This window comes from Xyrauchen texanus, chromosome 20, assembly GCF_025860055.1.
Source record: "Xyrauchen texanus isolate HMW12.3.18 chromosome 20, RBS_HiC_50CHRs, whole genome shotgun sequence".
NCBI classification, from domain to species: Eukaryota; Metazoa; Chordata; class Actinopteri; order Cypriniformes; family Catostomidae; genus Xyrauchen; species Xyrauchen texanus.
Window position 1 is genome coordinate 6,066,228 of NC_068295.1, and position 16,482 is coordinate 6,082,709.

At 39.3% G+C, this 16,482-nt stretch overlaps 2 protein-coding genes across 2 annotated transcripts in view; both read left to right on the forward strand.

Annotated features, from left to right (window-relative positions):
* The window catches only part of LOC127660454 (AN1-type zinc finger protein 3-like), a 583,207-nt gene that overhangs the window by 286,091 nt on the left and 280,634 nt on the right, over positions 1-16,482 (forward strand). The gene's annotated exons all lie outside the window — the stretch shown is intronic.
* The window catches only part of LOC127660453 (MAM domain-containing glycosylphosphatidylinositol anchor protein 1-like), a 245,028-nt gene that overhangs the window by 214,429 nt on the left and 14,117 nt on the right, over positions 1-16,482 (forward strand). Inside the window, exon 17 of the mRNA XM_052150695.1 lies at positions 5,236-5,344. Coding sequence (XP_052006655.1) covers positions 5,236-5,344 — 109 coding nt within the window. The remainder of the gene's footprint in view (positions 1-5,235; positions 5,345-16,482) is intronic.

Here is a 16,482-nt window from a genome sequence, read left to right on the forward strand (position 1 = left end):
AAATTGTTCTCTGAAATGCAGTCATGTTTTAATGACCACAGTAATTGGTACAGCCTTTCTTTTTTCTTTGTTAAAAAAATCCAGATTGTACACATGACTACCAAATTAATTGAAAATATGAGTTCTTAGGGGAAAGTGCAATGGATAATTGATCTGATTATAAGTGTATTATTAAGAACAGTTCAGAAGTATGGGTGATGGAGAAATACTGGTAAATGTAATATTTTAAAAGTAAACCAAGACACTAAAAATGTTTAAATCTATTTTGATAATTCTTTAAAACAAGATGACAGTCACTGGAGGCATTAATAATTAAAATGATGATGATGATGATGAAGATAGCCTATGATCTACCTACTGCAGTCGGACGTTAATGAATGGTCAGTGCCAATGAGTCTACATGCTAACAGCAATACATGGCAGAATTCAACTTTGTAGTGTTTTTGAATCTGAGGTATGTCCTGTCAGATTTTTTAATGTTAACCAATACATAATTCAGTGCATCTGTTCTAACTGTATTTGCTTGATGAGAAAATAAACTATTTTCTATAACAGATAGAGGACTCTCCTACATTTACATTTATGCATTTGGCAGACGCTTTTATCCAAAGCGACTTACAGAGCCCTTATTACAGTGACAATCCCCCCAGAGCAACCTCTAGGTAGGTGCCTTGCTCAAGGACACAGTAGTGGTGGATGTGGGGATCGAACCAGCGACCTTCTGATTAACAGTTATGTGCTTTAGCCCACTACGCCAGTGTCCATGTTTTTCACGTTTGTTCCTTTTATATAATAATAGCTACATCACTCATAACATTATTCAAACACAAGTTTACATTCAGAAGTCATGATTAAAAGTAATCGAGAACAATTAACTTTTCTCTTGACTTTATTCAAAAATGCGATCTTGAGGTAATCAAAAAAGTAATCGGATTACATTACATCCTTATTAAGGTAACTGCATTATGTTACAGATTACATTTGTACTAAGTAATCAGTATTTGTTACAGATTACATTTTATATTTATACATTCCTACACCACCTAGACTCTGCAGATAATAGTTTTTTCTCTCTCTCTCTGTGTTGGCATCTAAGCTCATGTTTAAGGAGTGAATGTTTTGTCATGCCCGTAATGAGCTCAACCCACGAAAGTAAACTATGCTCTGCCTTTAGAAGCAGCAATTTGCATTAACTAACAGAGAAACATGTACATTGCCTCGCCTACCAATTACTGCCACAACCTTATGTGGTGAGGTGTTTGTGTATGTTGTGTGTTTGTGTGTGAGCTGGTGCCCTCTGCGCGTGTTTTTATGCATACAGTGACCTTGTGATTTAAAATGTAGTTAAATTTGTTTTTATGAGTATTTTTGAGAGTGGCTGCTTGTAATGCATTAATATATATTCAGGCAGGCAGGCATTTGGTTACGGAGCGGTACTTGACATTGTCCTGATGATGTCGCGTCACTGGGCGTCCACCGTGGCCTCCGCAGCCAATTAGCACAGCGAGAGAGACTGAGTACAGTGAGAGAGACTGTTTAACACATACAGAAGACAAATCAAATTACCCGTCTGCTCTCAAACCTTTATTCTGTCCATCCTCTCACAACTCCTCTCCTACTTTATTTATTCAGAAGAGTCACTCGTTCAGTTGTGCATATCGAGAGCCAAGGGTAATTATGTGTGTGTATATGTTGATGAAAGTACAGGGATCAAGTGTGCGTACTTACGTAGCTGTTTTCTGAGGTCGAGAATGTGAACCTTCTGTCGTTCTCGATAATGGAGCATTGTCGAAGTCAGTTTAAACTAAGAGTCTTACACCGCAACTGATCTGAATACAAGCTAAACATCATTAGAACTGAGTTGCTGAATGCTATTTATGGGTCTCGATAAAAACATTTCACACTCTCGCGATTTTATTTTTTTTTTTCTACTAAAATGTCCAACATATACACGCAGTACAGGAGATTTATACATTTGTTAAAAGATTTTCATGAAAATTACAACCACAGTGTCATTTCCTGCACATCTCAAATTCTGTAGTGTGTTTTAACAAATTCTGTGGTGGAAATGAATAAATAAAATGTTCTTATTTTTGCTAAGGCTAATTTCTATAGCTAACATTTTATGTATTCTAGATAGACACAATTCAATTTTTTTTTAAAAATGCATGCATAATTGGCAATATAACAGCTTGATTGGAAACTACACTATTAAAATATTGAAATATGCTGCTGAAGTGACCTTTACCTTGAATTTTATTTGTTTTCTTTTAACATAATTTGTCTCATATTTCATCTCAAGCTTGCTGACACTGCAACACTGACTCGTCGAATTGGTTTACGAGTACACTAGCTTTTGAAAAATACAAATAAAAAAGTATTACGGGCTAAATTGTTTGGCGTGGTGGAAATTATTATGTTTGACAGTCGTAATCTTTGAAAATGTTAAAATTATTTCACACAATAAATATTTAAATGGTTTATTTTACCATTGTTTAGATTATGATAGTTTTAAAAATGCAATTTTTTTAATTTTATTTTTTTTATTTTTATAATGGGTTTCCATAGTTTAATATTGAAAGACTGGTAAAAAAATTTCCAGTTTCAATGAGACCTTCATATAAATAAATAAATACATTTTATATGAAAATAAATGAACAAATAATAATTATAATTCAAATCATCCCCTTGGATAACAGCCAATATTTCTGTAGGTATCGGTTTGCCAAAATACATTTTCAAACATAAATTTGTAATCAATATAGTAAACTTTTTTTTTAAGTCATCTGAAGACAATATTCTGGACTTTTTGTGATGTTTTAAGGCAAAATTAAGAATTGGGTGTTAATTGTTTTGACTATATGGAACTAAGTTTAGAGAAATTTCCAATGAGTTCAGAAAAGGGAATAAATAGGTATGATTAGTCAAATTAAATGATGTATTTAGTTCTGGAAATGAATGATTTTTTTTATTTTTTTTTCCATGGTACACTGTAAAACCTAATTAGTTGACCTTAGATTTTTTTAAGGCAGTTGGATTGCATGCTTTTTTAAAGTAAAGTAAAGTTAACTAGTTACAAGTAAATGTAACTCAACTGTGATTAAAATATTGTTGTTTTTAATTAATTATTTACATTGATTTTTAGCACATCTTGTACAGTATGTGGAAAATTATGACTGGACACTAGGTTAGCCATTTAGCATGTTGGATTCTACTCAGTACTTCTTAGTGCACATCAATCTGCACTTTTGTAAAGTACAATTGAGTAAAGAAGAATAGATCAATTTAACAGGCTGCAAGTTCACCAGAGGTAACACTAATCACTCTAATGGTGACTTCAATCAACTACAACAAAACAACAACAATAGTCATCAGAATTAAAACTATATACATGTTTAAATAACATTTTTTTTTTTAACAATAGTTGCCTTGTTTTAACCAAACATACACCAATTATTAAAGCGCAAGGGCTTATTGGTATTCCACACAGCCAGAATTTTGTACTTTATAATTAGATATTACGGTTTCATTTTCAGTTAAGCTGCTTTGAAATGATGTGTGCTGTGAAAAGCCCTATACAAATAAAAATGACTTGACTTGACTACTTGATAATGTTGAGTTAGTAGTAGGCCTTCTCAAAGCCAAAGATTAAAGAACGTATATATTTGAGTTATTATTCCAAAACTTTAAATTTCAAGTACTGCTTAATTAGAAACACTTAAATGTTTTTATTAATGATAACTTTAGGTTTTAGAGAACAATGGTAACTTAAATGCAACTATTACGAATAGTAAAAAAAATTAAGCTTAAGTTGAGAAACAATTTTTTTACAATTTGAGATAAATATTAGTATTTACAGTGTAATAATGAAATAATTTCTACCGTTGCACGTTTTATACCGTCATGCCACCCAGCCAGTTAACTCTAATTCAATGGACACAAATGAAGGCTGAAATTGATTACAATCAGACATTCAGGATGCAATCAATTTAATGTGTAAATAAAGGGTTAAAATAAACATTCAGCAAAACAAATCTAAAATAAAGAGCAATTTGATTGTTTCAGAATGTAAAAAAAAAAATTATTCAAAACTATTGTCAGGGTTTGTGGGTGAATGAAATGTGTATTGCATTGCTCTATTGACATTCACTAATTTATCAATTTCAATTACTTGTTAGTCAAGCAGCTGAGACTGTGTGAGTGTGTGTATGTTGGGGGTATAAGTCTGTAAACTGCAGTTAGACTGAATGTGGGCTCTGACATGGATCTGATTAGGTCTCAGCAGTGTGCATTAACATCTGGTATAATTAAGCTGTCAGTCAAACGCAGGTTACACAGGTAGAAAACTCAAGCAAATGTGTGGGAGGAACCATATTACTATGACTTAATAAATAGAGCAACTCTTTTATCAATTACACATATTTGGGGGGCTGGGTACCTGGGACCTCAGTGAATAAAGACGCTGACTACCACCCCTGGAGTCGGCGAGTTTGAATCCCAGGGCGTGCTGAGTGGCTCCAGCCAGGTCTCCTGAGCAACCAAATTGGCCCGGTAGCTAGGGAAGGTAGAGTCACATGGGGTAACCTCCTCGTGGTCCCTATAATGTGGTTCTCGCTATCGGTGGAGCGCGTGGCGAGTTGTGTGTGGATCCCGCGGAGAATAGCGCGAAGCCTCCACACGCAATAGGTCTCCGTGGTAACGTGCTCAACAAGCCACGTGATAAGATGAGCGGACTGAGATTCGTCCTCCACCGCCCGGATTGAGGCGAGTCACTACGCCACCAAGAGGACTTAGAGCGCATTGAGTATTGGGCATGCCAAATTGGGGGAGAAAAAGGGGAAATTTGAGTTTAATATATTAACATATTTATGTTGTTCTTTTAATAGGCTGAGTTGTGCAAAAACGCTTTGTTGTAATATTGTTGAATGAGTCATAATTATGAGAGCACATTAATTCCACCATAAATTTGTAATTTTAACTCATGTTGATGAAAGCTTGACAATGCATGCGTTTACATGCATAAATCAGTTCATTTAATAAAATCTGACAAAGCAAGAAAACATGTTTATGTGTGTGTGTGTGTGTGTGTGTGTGTCTGTGTGTGTTTGATTGGAAAGGAAGAAATACAACCTGACAAATGTCTGTTATAATGGACAAGTGTGGGTTTAGTGTGGATGGAAAGCTTAAACGTGTCACGGGTGAGGTGGCTGTCTAACTCCCACTTCTCTTTATCAGGTGGTATTCGAAGGTATCCGTGGAAACGGCTTTGAGGGAGACATCGCTATTGATGACGTTTCCGTTACCAAGGGGAAATGCAAACAGCAGGATAATGTGGACAAAACAGGTCTGTACCATCCAAAACAGACCTTTACAGAGTATAAGAGAAGAGATTCTAGCCGTAATATAATAAATTACATCAGAGGTTCCAATTGTTTTTTTCTTTGCTGAATTCCTTTGACCTAAAATATTTATTTGAAGTACCCACTGATACATTAATTATGGTAAGCTTTAAAAATGTAATTAATGTGACATTTTTGCACTAAATTGTTTTCTAATTCTAGTTATATTTTAATGAACCTTTATTACATGTATTGTTCTCATAATAAGAATACATTTTATTTAATCTAATTTACCATTGGCATATCCATCTTAATCAGAGTTTGCACAGTGAATAAAAGTTGTAAAATTTCCATCATGTTCTAAATTTATCTGCCATTTATTTTTCATTTGCCTGGAAATTTTGCTATTCCATTTGTGTATTACATTGAAATATATTATATTACATTTGATATCTTGATATGATATTGCCACGGTTTTATTTTTAATAATTAAAAATGACTTTTCATAGAAGTAACAAAGCCAGGGGCATAGCAACCATTATAACCTGCGGTGAGGGACGTGACCCTCTAACCACTCGAAATATTTTTTAGGAACTTATACATTATGCTTTAAGAGTTTTGGCAGCTGTGCAAGGAAGTAGTAGCCGGCCACATTAAAACAATGGCTAGTTCAGCAGTGAACTTAAGCAATACACAAGTGGCTGGTAATGTGGCAATCTACAACAGCCAGAACCCACTGCTTTTCAAGACTGCAGGGCGAACAATGTCAGGTTAATGAGTCCAACGCTACTTTTAAAACATGGTTGCTGATAATGAAAGTTGCCTAATTATGTTACATTATAACTTTGTTCGGAAAATGCCGTTTTGTCAACCTTTGTTGCATGAAAGTGCGCTCGCTGGCTCACTCTTGCTCATACATATAAGCAAGGCACATGTATAGGGAGGGAGAGAGAGAGAGAGAGAGAGAGAGAGAGAGAGAGAGAGAGAGAGAGAGAGAGTGAGAGTGAGAGTGAGAGAGAGAGAGAGAGAGAGAATCAAGCAAAAAGGTCTACCACAAGGATGGTTAAAATATTTTAACCACAAAACACTTGGTTTTTAAGTTGTTCTTTCTTGTTTTATTGTCAAATGACAGACAACATTTAGAATTATCCATCAATGCTTTTAATAGTCTATAAATTATGGATATTTTTGTACGCAACCTCTTCACCCCCTTATCCGGACCCCCTGCAGTTCCCTCACAAACCACCAGGGAACCCCTGTTAGAGAAACCCTGAGCTACATTATATCAGTTTACATTTTACATTTACATTTATGTATTTGGCAGATGCTTTTATCCAAAGCGACTTATAGAGCCCTTATTACAGGGACAATCCCCCCGGAGCAACCTGGAGTTGAGTGCCTTGCTCAAGGACACAATGGTGGTGGCTGTGGGGATCAAACCAGCAACCTTCTGATTAACAGCTATGTGCTTTAGCCACTACGCCACCACCACTCCAGTTTATGTAGATGTGGGTGAAAAAATGCTACAGTACCAGCCAGTGTATAGATTTATATATTTTTTTTTATTTCAGAGGCATAAAACAAAGGTAGGTACAAATAAGTGCAGTACATGAGAACCTGTGAATGATGAAACACCTTTAAAGGGGTAGATTAACCCAGAATGAAAATACTATAATTATTGACTTACCCTTATGTTGTTCCAAATCCCTGTGAGTTTCTTATGTACAACAAAAAGGAGTACATTTTATAAATATCCTGGTCCATTTTTTCAGTGCTAAACATGCCAGTTGTTGCGTGAATGTGTGCCACTGTGAACAAGCTTCTGTCATAGCACTCATGAAAGTGCAACAGTCGGAAAGATTTTCTCTGAAAAATGACTTAAAGGGGACCTATTACGCAAAACTCACTTTTACATGGTGTCTGTACATAAATGTGAGTCGGCAGTGTGTGTACACAATGTTAAAAGTCCACCCACTCCTCTTTCTTATATTTCTATTAATAAAAAACAGTGTGTCAAAATGAACGGTTTTATTTTCTGCTCTAAAGTGATGTCACGTTAGAGCAGGCCTCGCCCATGACTGTGACGTACTCCACCCTCCTCCCTTGAGTGATCTTCACACAGTCCGCCATTTTTTTCCGTGCTGGAGCAGATGCTGTGAGAAGAATAATGTCTCAGCTTCGTAAGCGTCATAAGTGTTCTGTTGTTGGCTGTAAAAGTGAACATATGAGTCTTCATGTACTTCCGGCATCAAAGCCAATGAAGACGCAGTGGACAAGATGGACTGGTAATCTGGCACACCGGGCATTGTCCTGGTGGGCCGACGCATTTTTGGGCCGATCAGGGGTGGACTGGCTATCAGGAGAACCAAGCGGGCCAGTGGGTCGGCCCGCGATAAGCTAAAATGAGTCGCCGGGTTATGCAGAACGGACCACAAAATGGTAAAATTATACCATTTATGACATGGTATAATAAATGATCTGTGGGGTATTTTGAGCTGCAACTTTACAGACACATTCTGGTGACACCTGAGACTTATATTATATGTTGTAAAAAGAGGCATAATAGGTCTTTAAATTTCAGATTGTTTCTCACCAGAACCATCATATCATATGCCTTACAAAGACTTGTAATATGATGCACAACTCCCATTGACTAATGTTATGATACATTTGGGTGCTTTTGTAAGTTTTTAAGTGAGTCACTTTAACGTGTGGACTTGCGTCGTTTAGTACTAAAAAACAAGTTTTGTATTGAAAAGACGGGCCAGGATTGTCATTACATTTTCTTCTTTTGTGTTCCACATTAGAAAATAATAGGGGTTTGGAATGATATGAGTGTGAATAAAATTATGACTTTTTTAGGTTGTTGAACTATCACTTTTAATTACTTTAGACAAAAAAATTACCTTACTTAATTACCTTAGACAAAAAAATTAAAACATAAAAACAGCTTAAATTTATATAGCTCCTTTAGCCCTTCTCCATGTAAATGGTGAAGACCAACATAACTGACAACATTACTACATAACCTGCTCCCAGTCAAACATGCCACATCACAGTCTTTCTTTAGTCCTTTTTTTACTTTGTTCTCAAAAGGACATGTTTGGAAAATTGCACAAGTCGCTTCCATGCAATTACTAGGAATGGGGACTGGAGTTTTTAAAACTTAAAAATGGGCACAAAAGCACCATCCAATTACCATAGAATTATAAAAAAGTGGTCCATATACCTGAAGCCACAATGTAGTATTTTGTAAGAAACAGATATGTAAGACTGTTATTCACTTATAATATTCCCCTCTAGTGAGCTGTTAACTTGAGAACCTCTGCAACGGGATCATTGAGATCTTTGAGAACTGAATAAGTCTGATTCGTGAATGAATCATTCAGACAGGTTTAGCGAACTGGATCAACTGGATAATTGAAAATAAATCAAGCTGCACCAAGAACTAGGGCAGATGTTAATATTTTCAGTGATAAACGAATTTCTTTGTTCTTGGCACAAAGCTATCGTATGATGTTAAAAGACAGAGTATAGTGCACGAGTCATATGGATGACTTTTATGATCATTTCATAGTACTTACTGCGGCTGTGGCTCAGGTGGTTGAGCGGGTTGGCCACTAATCACAGGGTTGGCGGTTTGATTCCCATCCCACATGACTCCACGTGCCGAAGTGTCCTTGGGCTCCCAATGGCAGGCTAGCACCTTTGATGGCAGCTCTGATCCTGAACTCAAGCCAGCAGTGTTGGTGATGGCAGAGAGAGCTCTCTTGTAGAGACTGCTAGAGGAAGCTGGCTTCTCACCTCATAAAGCACTCTGATGGCCTGGTATGGCTAGGGTCTTCTCCTGAATGATGATCTTGGCACAGGAGGGGTATGAACGCATGCACACAGACAGGAAAAGGCCCAGCTCCAGACTCTGAGAGAGAGAGAGAGAGAGACAGGGCAGCTGTCCAGAACATAATCCTTCATGCCCCAAATATTTTTGGAGGCTACTGTATATAGATTGGGTATATGATTACACAAGTAAATACAGTAGGCATAATACAATGTGAAGAATATGAAGGAAAAACAATAATAAATGAACAATAACATATTTTTGCTATCTGGAAACAAGGCCAAACGAACAATAGTACACCCTAAATTACCTTCAGATAAAACGTACAATTATCAGCGAATCGTTCAGATCTTTCCATTTCCAGCATCAAACCTTATAGAATAATTGTCTTCACAAACGATTTCATTTTTTATCACGTTTTCAGGCTGTAGTGATTTTCTTTTGATACATTATAGGCCTGACCACTTTCCTGTTAAATAAAATTGGCAGAACCCATACTCATGAAAACCTGTCAAGCAGATGTCCACATTTCACCCCAAAATCTAAATACATTTGCATGGAACTACTTTCTTATGTGATGGATCAGAATCTGCCTTTGCTGGTTCAAACCAAATTAATTTGTAATTCAAATCTGTCACTTCAGGAATAGTATCACGGCTTGTGCTGTTTCGAACAAGATATTGGATAAACAATGATATGAGTGTGTGTGTGTGTGTGTGTGTGTGTGTGTGTGTGTGTGTGTGTGAGAGAGAGAGAGAGAGAGAGAGAGAGAGAGAGCAGCAAGCGAGAGATGGAGCGTTTGCTATCACCTGTTGCCACTCCCGAGCAGAGATGCTGTCAGCTTTCTGAAGTTCAGCTTTCTCAGTGGAAAAATATGCGGGGGTATTTCTCACTATTTCTTGGTAGCCCGTGCACAAGAGTTGATCACTATAGAAACCGCACTGTCCTCCGCCATTTTAAACAGCACCCATTGTGTAATTAATCAGTCTGTTATAATTGTTAATATATATTTATATATTCACCCTATACGACTGAGACAGATGTCAGAAGCAATAGGAAGAAGAGTTGGGCATGGGATCATGAAAGTACCCAATCTCAGGTTGCCTGCACATAAGCTTCACCAGCATGTCAAAGATTGTGCATTTCCTGCCAGGCATACATTTTCTTGACAGTTAAATATGCCAGTCTGAAATATTTTGCTGATTTTTTAATTGATGACTTTTTTAGGTTGTTGAACTATCACTTTAATTACTTTATAAATGATTTTTAAATTCTTAAACAACTTAGAGGCCTGTCATGGTAAAATGAAAACTACAAAAATCTCCATTACTATTTCAGATTTTAATGCAGCCTTGCCAAACTTAAACATATGTCTTTGGAAGCATATTGCTCTCTGCTCTCCTCAGTACCTGGGCTGACATGAAGTCTAGTATTATTGCACACACACACACACATACACACACACACATACATAGGGCAAGTGTGGTCCACACAGTTAAACCTGTTTTTAAGGCCCACAGGTGCTGAGCAGTGCTTACACACAGTAAAGTGTGCAGCGAGAAGAGAACCACATGGCAGAACAAAAGAGCCAAATTAATGATTAAGATCAATCATTGTGAAAGCTCTGTGAGAACATTCCAGCTCTCAAAAACATGGATTGCTGATAGATGTTGTTTGTGTGGGTTGTGTATGTGCACTGTTGGCTAGCAGACTCTTTCTGTTACACATGAGGTGCATTCATCAGTGAAAGTCCTCTCTCTTTTCCTGGGTCATTCTTGTTCTGCAGTACCTTTGCCACTTTGTCACTTTCAAAAAATAAGCATATTTGTATTGTAAATTAATGAAGTATTAGTTAAGGCACATTTTCAGAAATAATCCCAGTCACTTAAAAATGATTGATTATAACTTATTTACACAATGTAATCTTATAATAATAATAATAATAATAATAACAGGATGAACACAGTAAAGTGGACATTTATTAATAAATGTCCACATAAATTAAGATACAATTTTTTTTTAGTGAGAGGTGTTTTTATAAAGGTGATTTTGATTTTTTTTTTTCACTCATCTTTTGAAATGTTATTATTCTAATACCAATTTATGTCATTTTATTCCAGTGAAACAAATCCACTAATACCCGTAACATAACAAAATAAAAAAGCAAATAAAAAGAACTCATTGCTAATACTTGCTAATGTATGTGCTGTTGTTTTCCCACCAAAAATGATGTCACTTCCTGGAGTATGATGTCATTAAGGAACTGGCTTTTGTTTGTTAAAGGAATATTACAAAAGATTAACAGGATGGAAAGTGGAATTGAAGAAGGAAAAGCCTAAACATTAATTGTCAATTAAAGTAATTCAATATCCCAAGAATACATGTTGTAAACAGTTGCAATATTTTTTATAAATTGAAAATGTACCCCATGTTCTGTTGTAACTTTGTGACTAAAAAAAGTTAAAATGTCCATCTTTGAAAAAGTTACATATTGTTTCATTTATTTATAAGACATATATGATTGGGACATGTAAATGTACTGCACAACAGGAATTACTCTCCTTCTCTTCGCTCGTCTTTTATTTCAGCTCGGGGGGATGCCCATGGGAGCCCAAGCGTGAGCTGTTCTTGAGAGATAAATTATGATTGGCTCTGACATTCCATGTGTTACTTGTGTCCCTATAAATCACACTATGACTGTGATTTGGTTGTAGGGCACAGTGAGAAGAATAGAGAGAGAGAGAGAGAGAGAGAGAGAGAGAGAGAGAGAGAGAGAGAGAGTTTGAAATGGATGTGAATTGTTGAAATCTCAGATTAGTGAAACCTCATTCATGATTATGGAAAACCTGGAACTTAGGGGATTTAAAATGTTTTTTTTTCTTTCAGACCTGGAAGTGCATCAAAATTAATAAAATATAAAAAAGTCCTCTAAAAGAGATGGACATTTTTATTGCGAATAGACATTTTTCTACTTGTTTAATATTTAATTGGCTAGAAGATCTTTGTAGAAGAGTCATATAAATACATTGGTCAAAAGGTCATCAGTCAATCAATCTCTATCAGTAAATCAATCAATCAATCAATCAATCAATCAATCAATCAATCTATCAGTAAATCAATCAATCAATCAATCAATCAATCAATCAATCTCTATCAGTAAATCAATCAATCAATCAATCAATCAATCTCTATCAGTCAATCAATCAATCTCTCTCTCTCTCTCTCTCTCCTCTTGGTGCATGCTGGGAGGTTTTGGGTGCGGGCGAGGGTGCTTACGTGGAGAGAACGAATCCTGAATTTATTGTATTTTTTTCTTCTTCTGTTTTTTTTTTTTTCACTTAAATTTTTCATTTTCATATTCTATTAATTGTTTAGTTTTGTTAGATTTTTGTCAGAGTTTTTGGTTATTCTCTGTGATGGTAGAATGGCGTCTCCTCCTGCGGGGAGAGCGTCACCTGTATCGGAATTAGGTGTGTATCGGTGTGAGCGTGGAAGATGTGCTACTGGTGGTAGGAGAGCAAGTTGGATTTAACAACATTTCCTCAGCATCTAGAATGAACAAGGCAGTGGTGGTTTTTCTCAAGGAGGAAAGTCTGGTTAACCATTTGATTAGCGAGGGAATCATGGTAAATGGAGATTTTGTTATCGTTTCACCGCTTGTTAATCCAACTACGAGAATAACTGTTTCCAATGTACCCCCTTTCATTCATAATGATGAGATTGAATGGGGCCTGGCTAGATATGGAAGGTTGGCAAGTGAGATAAAAATGATACCAGAAAGATGCAAATGTAAAGCTTTGAAACATGTCATGTCGTTCAGGAGGCAAGTGTTTATGTTTTTGAATGGCACAGAGCTGGATATATAATTTAGAGTGCAGCATGAAGGAAAAGCCTATATCGTTTACGTGAATACTGGCAGGATGAGATTCTTTGAATGTGGTGACATAGAGCATAAGAGGACGGCGTGCCCACATAAGGATCAGGTTAGAGAGGAGGTTGCTGGACCTAGTTCTGTTGTTGTGACTGTGGAGTCTGATAAAAATTTGTCATTTTCAGAGGAATCACAAGCTCAAGTCACAGAGCAAAGAAACAATGTTGAATTGATTGTATGTGTCACTGATGATCAAAGTAAAGATACTTATCAAACATTGAAACCTAGTGAAGATGAAGATGTATCAGAAGCAAATGACAATGGAGTAATGATTGATGATGATAGAAGGAATAGCATTGAATTGGTTCTTGTTGAAAATGTTGTAATGTCAGAATTTAAGTGTAGAAATGGTTGCTGGAACTGAGATTAGCGATGATACATTATTTGATATCTCTGATTTTGGATCACAAATTATGGATGATGGATATACACTGCAAGAGATAAATTATTACTTTTGGTAAAGCTGTTGAAGTGAAAGACTTTTTCCAAATTAATGGTGTCAGTGTTGATGATAAAGAAGACAGTTAGCTATGAGGCATTAAGTAGACAAAAATGGTTCAGACTTAAGAAGATCATTACAAAACTAAGAAAAGAGAAGGCACTTCACAAAAGTAATGGTTAAATCACATAGGGTGTCTGTTTTCCTTTGCTTTATTCTGCTTTCTCTGTTTTTTAATGGAGGTTTTAAGGGTTGGATCCTTAATTATAAATGGGGGAAGGGACAGGAATAATTTAGCAATGGTATCAGAGTTGATTAGAATTAAAAAGATTAATATAGCTTTTATGCAAGAGACACATACTGATATTGATAATGAAATTGAATGGGGTATGAGGTGGGAAGGAAAATCTATTCTAAGCTATAAGACAAACAATATTGCTGGTATAGCCATTTTATTTAAAACAAATAGTGAAATAAATATTGTAGCTTCAGAAGAGATTGTAAAAGGCAGAATATTATTAACTCAGATAGAGGTTATGGGTACCGGTTTTGCACTGGTATATATGTATGCACCGAATGGAGGTCCTGAGAGAATAGACGTTTCTCTTACGAGAGGTTCTCTCGTATTGCGTAAGCTAGCATACGCTACGGGAAAGATTAATCTTTTCTGAGATATTGAAGCCAAAAAATTATCCTTAATTTTTGTATCCATTGTCAACGCAGTGCGGCAGCTGCAGACCTTGAGCGGGCAAGCTAGCGAGCTCATAGGTTGCTCTGTGGCAACTGCTGCAGCCTATAGATGAGCTTGGGCGAACTCGCATCCAATGAGAGGCGTCCGCGCGCTCACTGCATCAAAGCCCGCCAAAATGGCCGTGACTAGAGTGCATATAAGCGTAGTTCGTAGGCTGGAACCCTGATTTTCATCTCTTCAGCGAAGCTCTTCGCATCGCTGACCTGGAAGCCGCGTCGCCGTTCAAGGGGCATCAAGCAAGCGTGGACAGCGCTAGAAGAAGCCGGCCGTCTCAGCCACCTTCAGCCATCCTGCGAGCTACGCCATCCGACGACGTATCCTTTTATTCAGCAAGCTAGTTCTCACGAACTATTCACAAAAGAGTACGAGCGTCTTTTTCAAGATGCCTCGCTCCACTTGCGCCTCATGTCGCGCTCTTCTCAGCACAGGAGACCGCCACATCATCTGGCGCCTCTGCCTGGGACTGGGGCACGCAGAGCTCGCCCTCACTGAGGGCGGATGCGATTTCTGCGAGGAGCTACCGATGTCGACCCTGCGGGCTCGACTGCGCCAAAGCAGAAACCGCGCCTCACCTTCAGCACGCAGGAAGAAGCCGCCACAAAGGCTGCCGGAAACTGTGGTTGAAGCGACTGCCTCGCCGAGCCTCTACCTCGAAAGCATCGCTCACCCTCCCCGCCCCGGACGCCGCAGTTGCCGCCGAGTGGCCGCGACTGCTGCCATCTCGGATGACGAGGCGGAGGATAAGGGCCGCTGTTCCAACATGGCTTCGACAGCGAGGAGTGGTCAGGCTCCCTAGCCTCCTCCTCAGCCCAGGAATCCAGCAGGACCCGCGCCGGAGTTGAAGGGAGTTAACACGCCTCCTCACACAGGCCGCCGACCGCCTCGGGCTCGAGTGGTTACCGCCCCTGAGCAGGCACCCAACAGACTCGACGGCTGCTTTCTTCAAAGCCATCGCCGCTCTACACCCGTGGCTCGGGCCGCTCCCTTCCTGCCGGAATTACATACGGAGCTTGCAAAGTCGTGGAACGCTCCTTTTCAGCCAGGACCCATTCCCACGCCTCCACCTCTCTGCGCCGGTGGACGGCGCCACTGAGAGATGCTCCTCCATCCCCGGTCGAGGACTCGGTAGCAGCACACCTTTGTCCGCCCTCCGCGAGATGGCGTTCCAAGCCTGTGCTCCCGTCTAAGGCCTGCAGAGCGACTTCCGCCTATGTTGGCCGCGCCTATTCCGCCGCCGGCCAAGCCGCGATCTGCTCTGCACTCAATGGCCGCTTTACAGATCCTACAAGCAGACCTTCTTCGGGAGTGGGATGAGAAAGGCAGGCACCCAGAGGCTGTTACTGATCTACTGGCGTGACAGACCTCGCCCTTCAGGCTACCAAAGCTGCAGCCCAAGCTCTAGGGAAGTGCATGGCCTCGCTGACTGTGACCGAGAGACACTTATGGCTAACACTAGCCGACATGGGAGAAGCAGAGCGCTCCACGTTCCTCAACGCACCGCTCTCTCCGACCGGTCTCTTCGGCTCCGCGGTGAGTGGCATTGTTGACCGCTTCTCAGAAGTCCAGAAAGCCACCCAAGCCATGAACCTCTTCCTGCCGCGTCGCTAGCTCCTCTGCAGGCCGCTCACGTGATCAGCCTCCTGCACGAGCCTCTTCACAGCGCCCAGTTCAACAAACTCAGACTTCTCAGCGTCGACAGGGCGGCCGCCTCGATCAGGCTCAGACAGCCGCCGCAGACCGCCGCCCGCGGGCCTCGAAGTTAAGGTAACGCTGAAACCAGAGCAACCGAAGTCTTCCTAACTTTGTTGAACAAACGACGGCTCAGTCCGCCGCGGCCGGACCACCGTCAAAGCTTTGCCCCCTGTCAGTCCCCTTCTCTCAGGCTACTTCAGTGGTGAATTTAGCAGCCAACAAGCCGGTGACACTGCCCGGTTGCTCAGCACTCAAACGCCGCTTTCACGGCGACCCAAATAAATCTTGTAAAGAGCAAACATGTCTTATGTGTAGAAAAAGTGCCCACAACCCAGTGTTCGCCTCTACACACAAGCATAACACATCCCGTGCCCCTATTAGAGCACGCTCTCATAAAGCGGTTACGAACCGCTCGAAGCGTCAGAGTCAATGAAGGCGCTCACAAATGCGTCAGGCGCTACCATTCTCTGCCCGCTCTGTCACACGACCAGC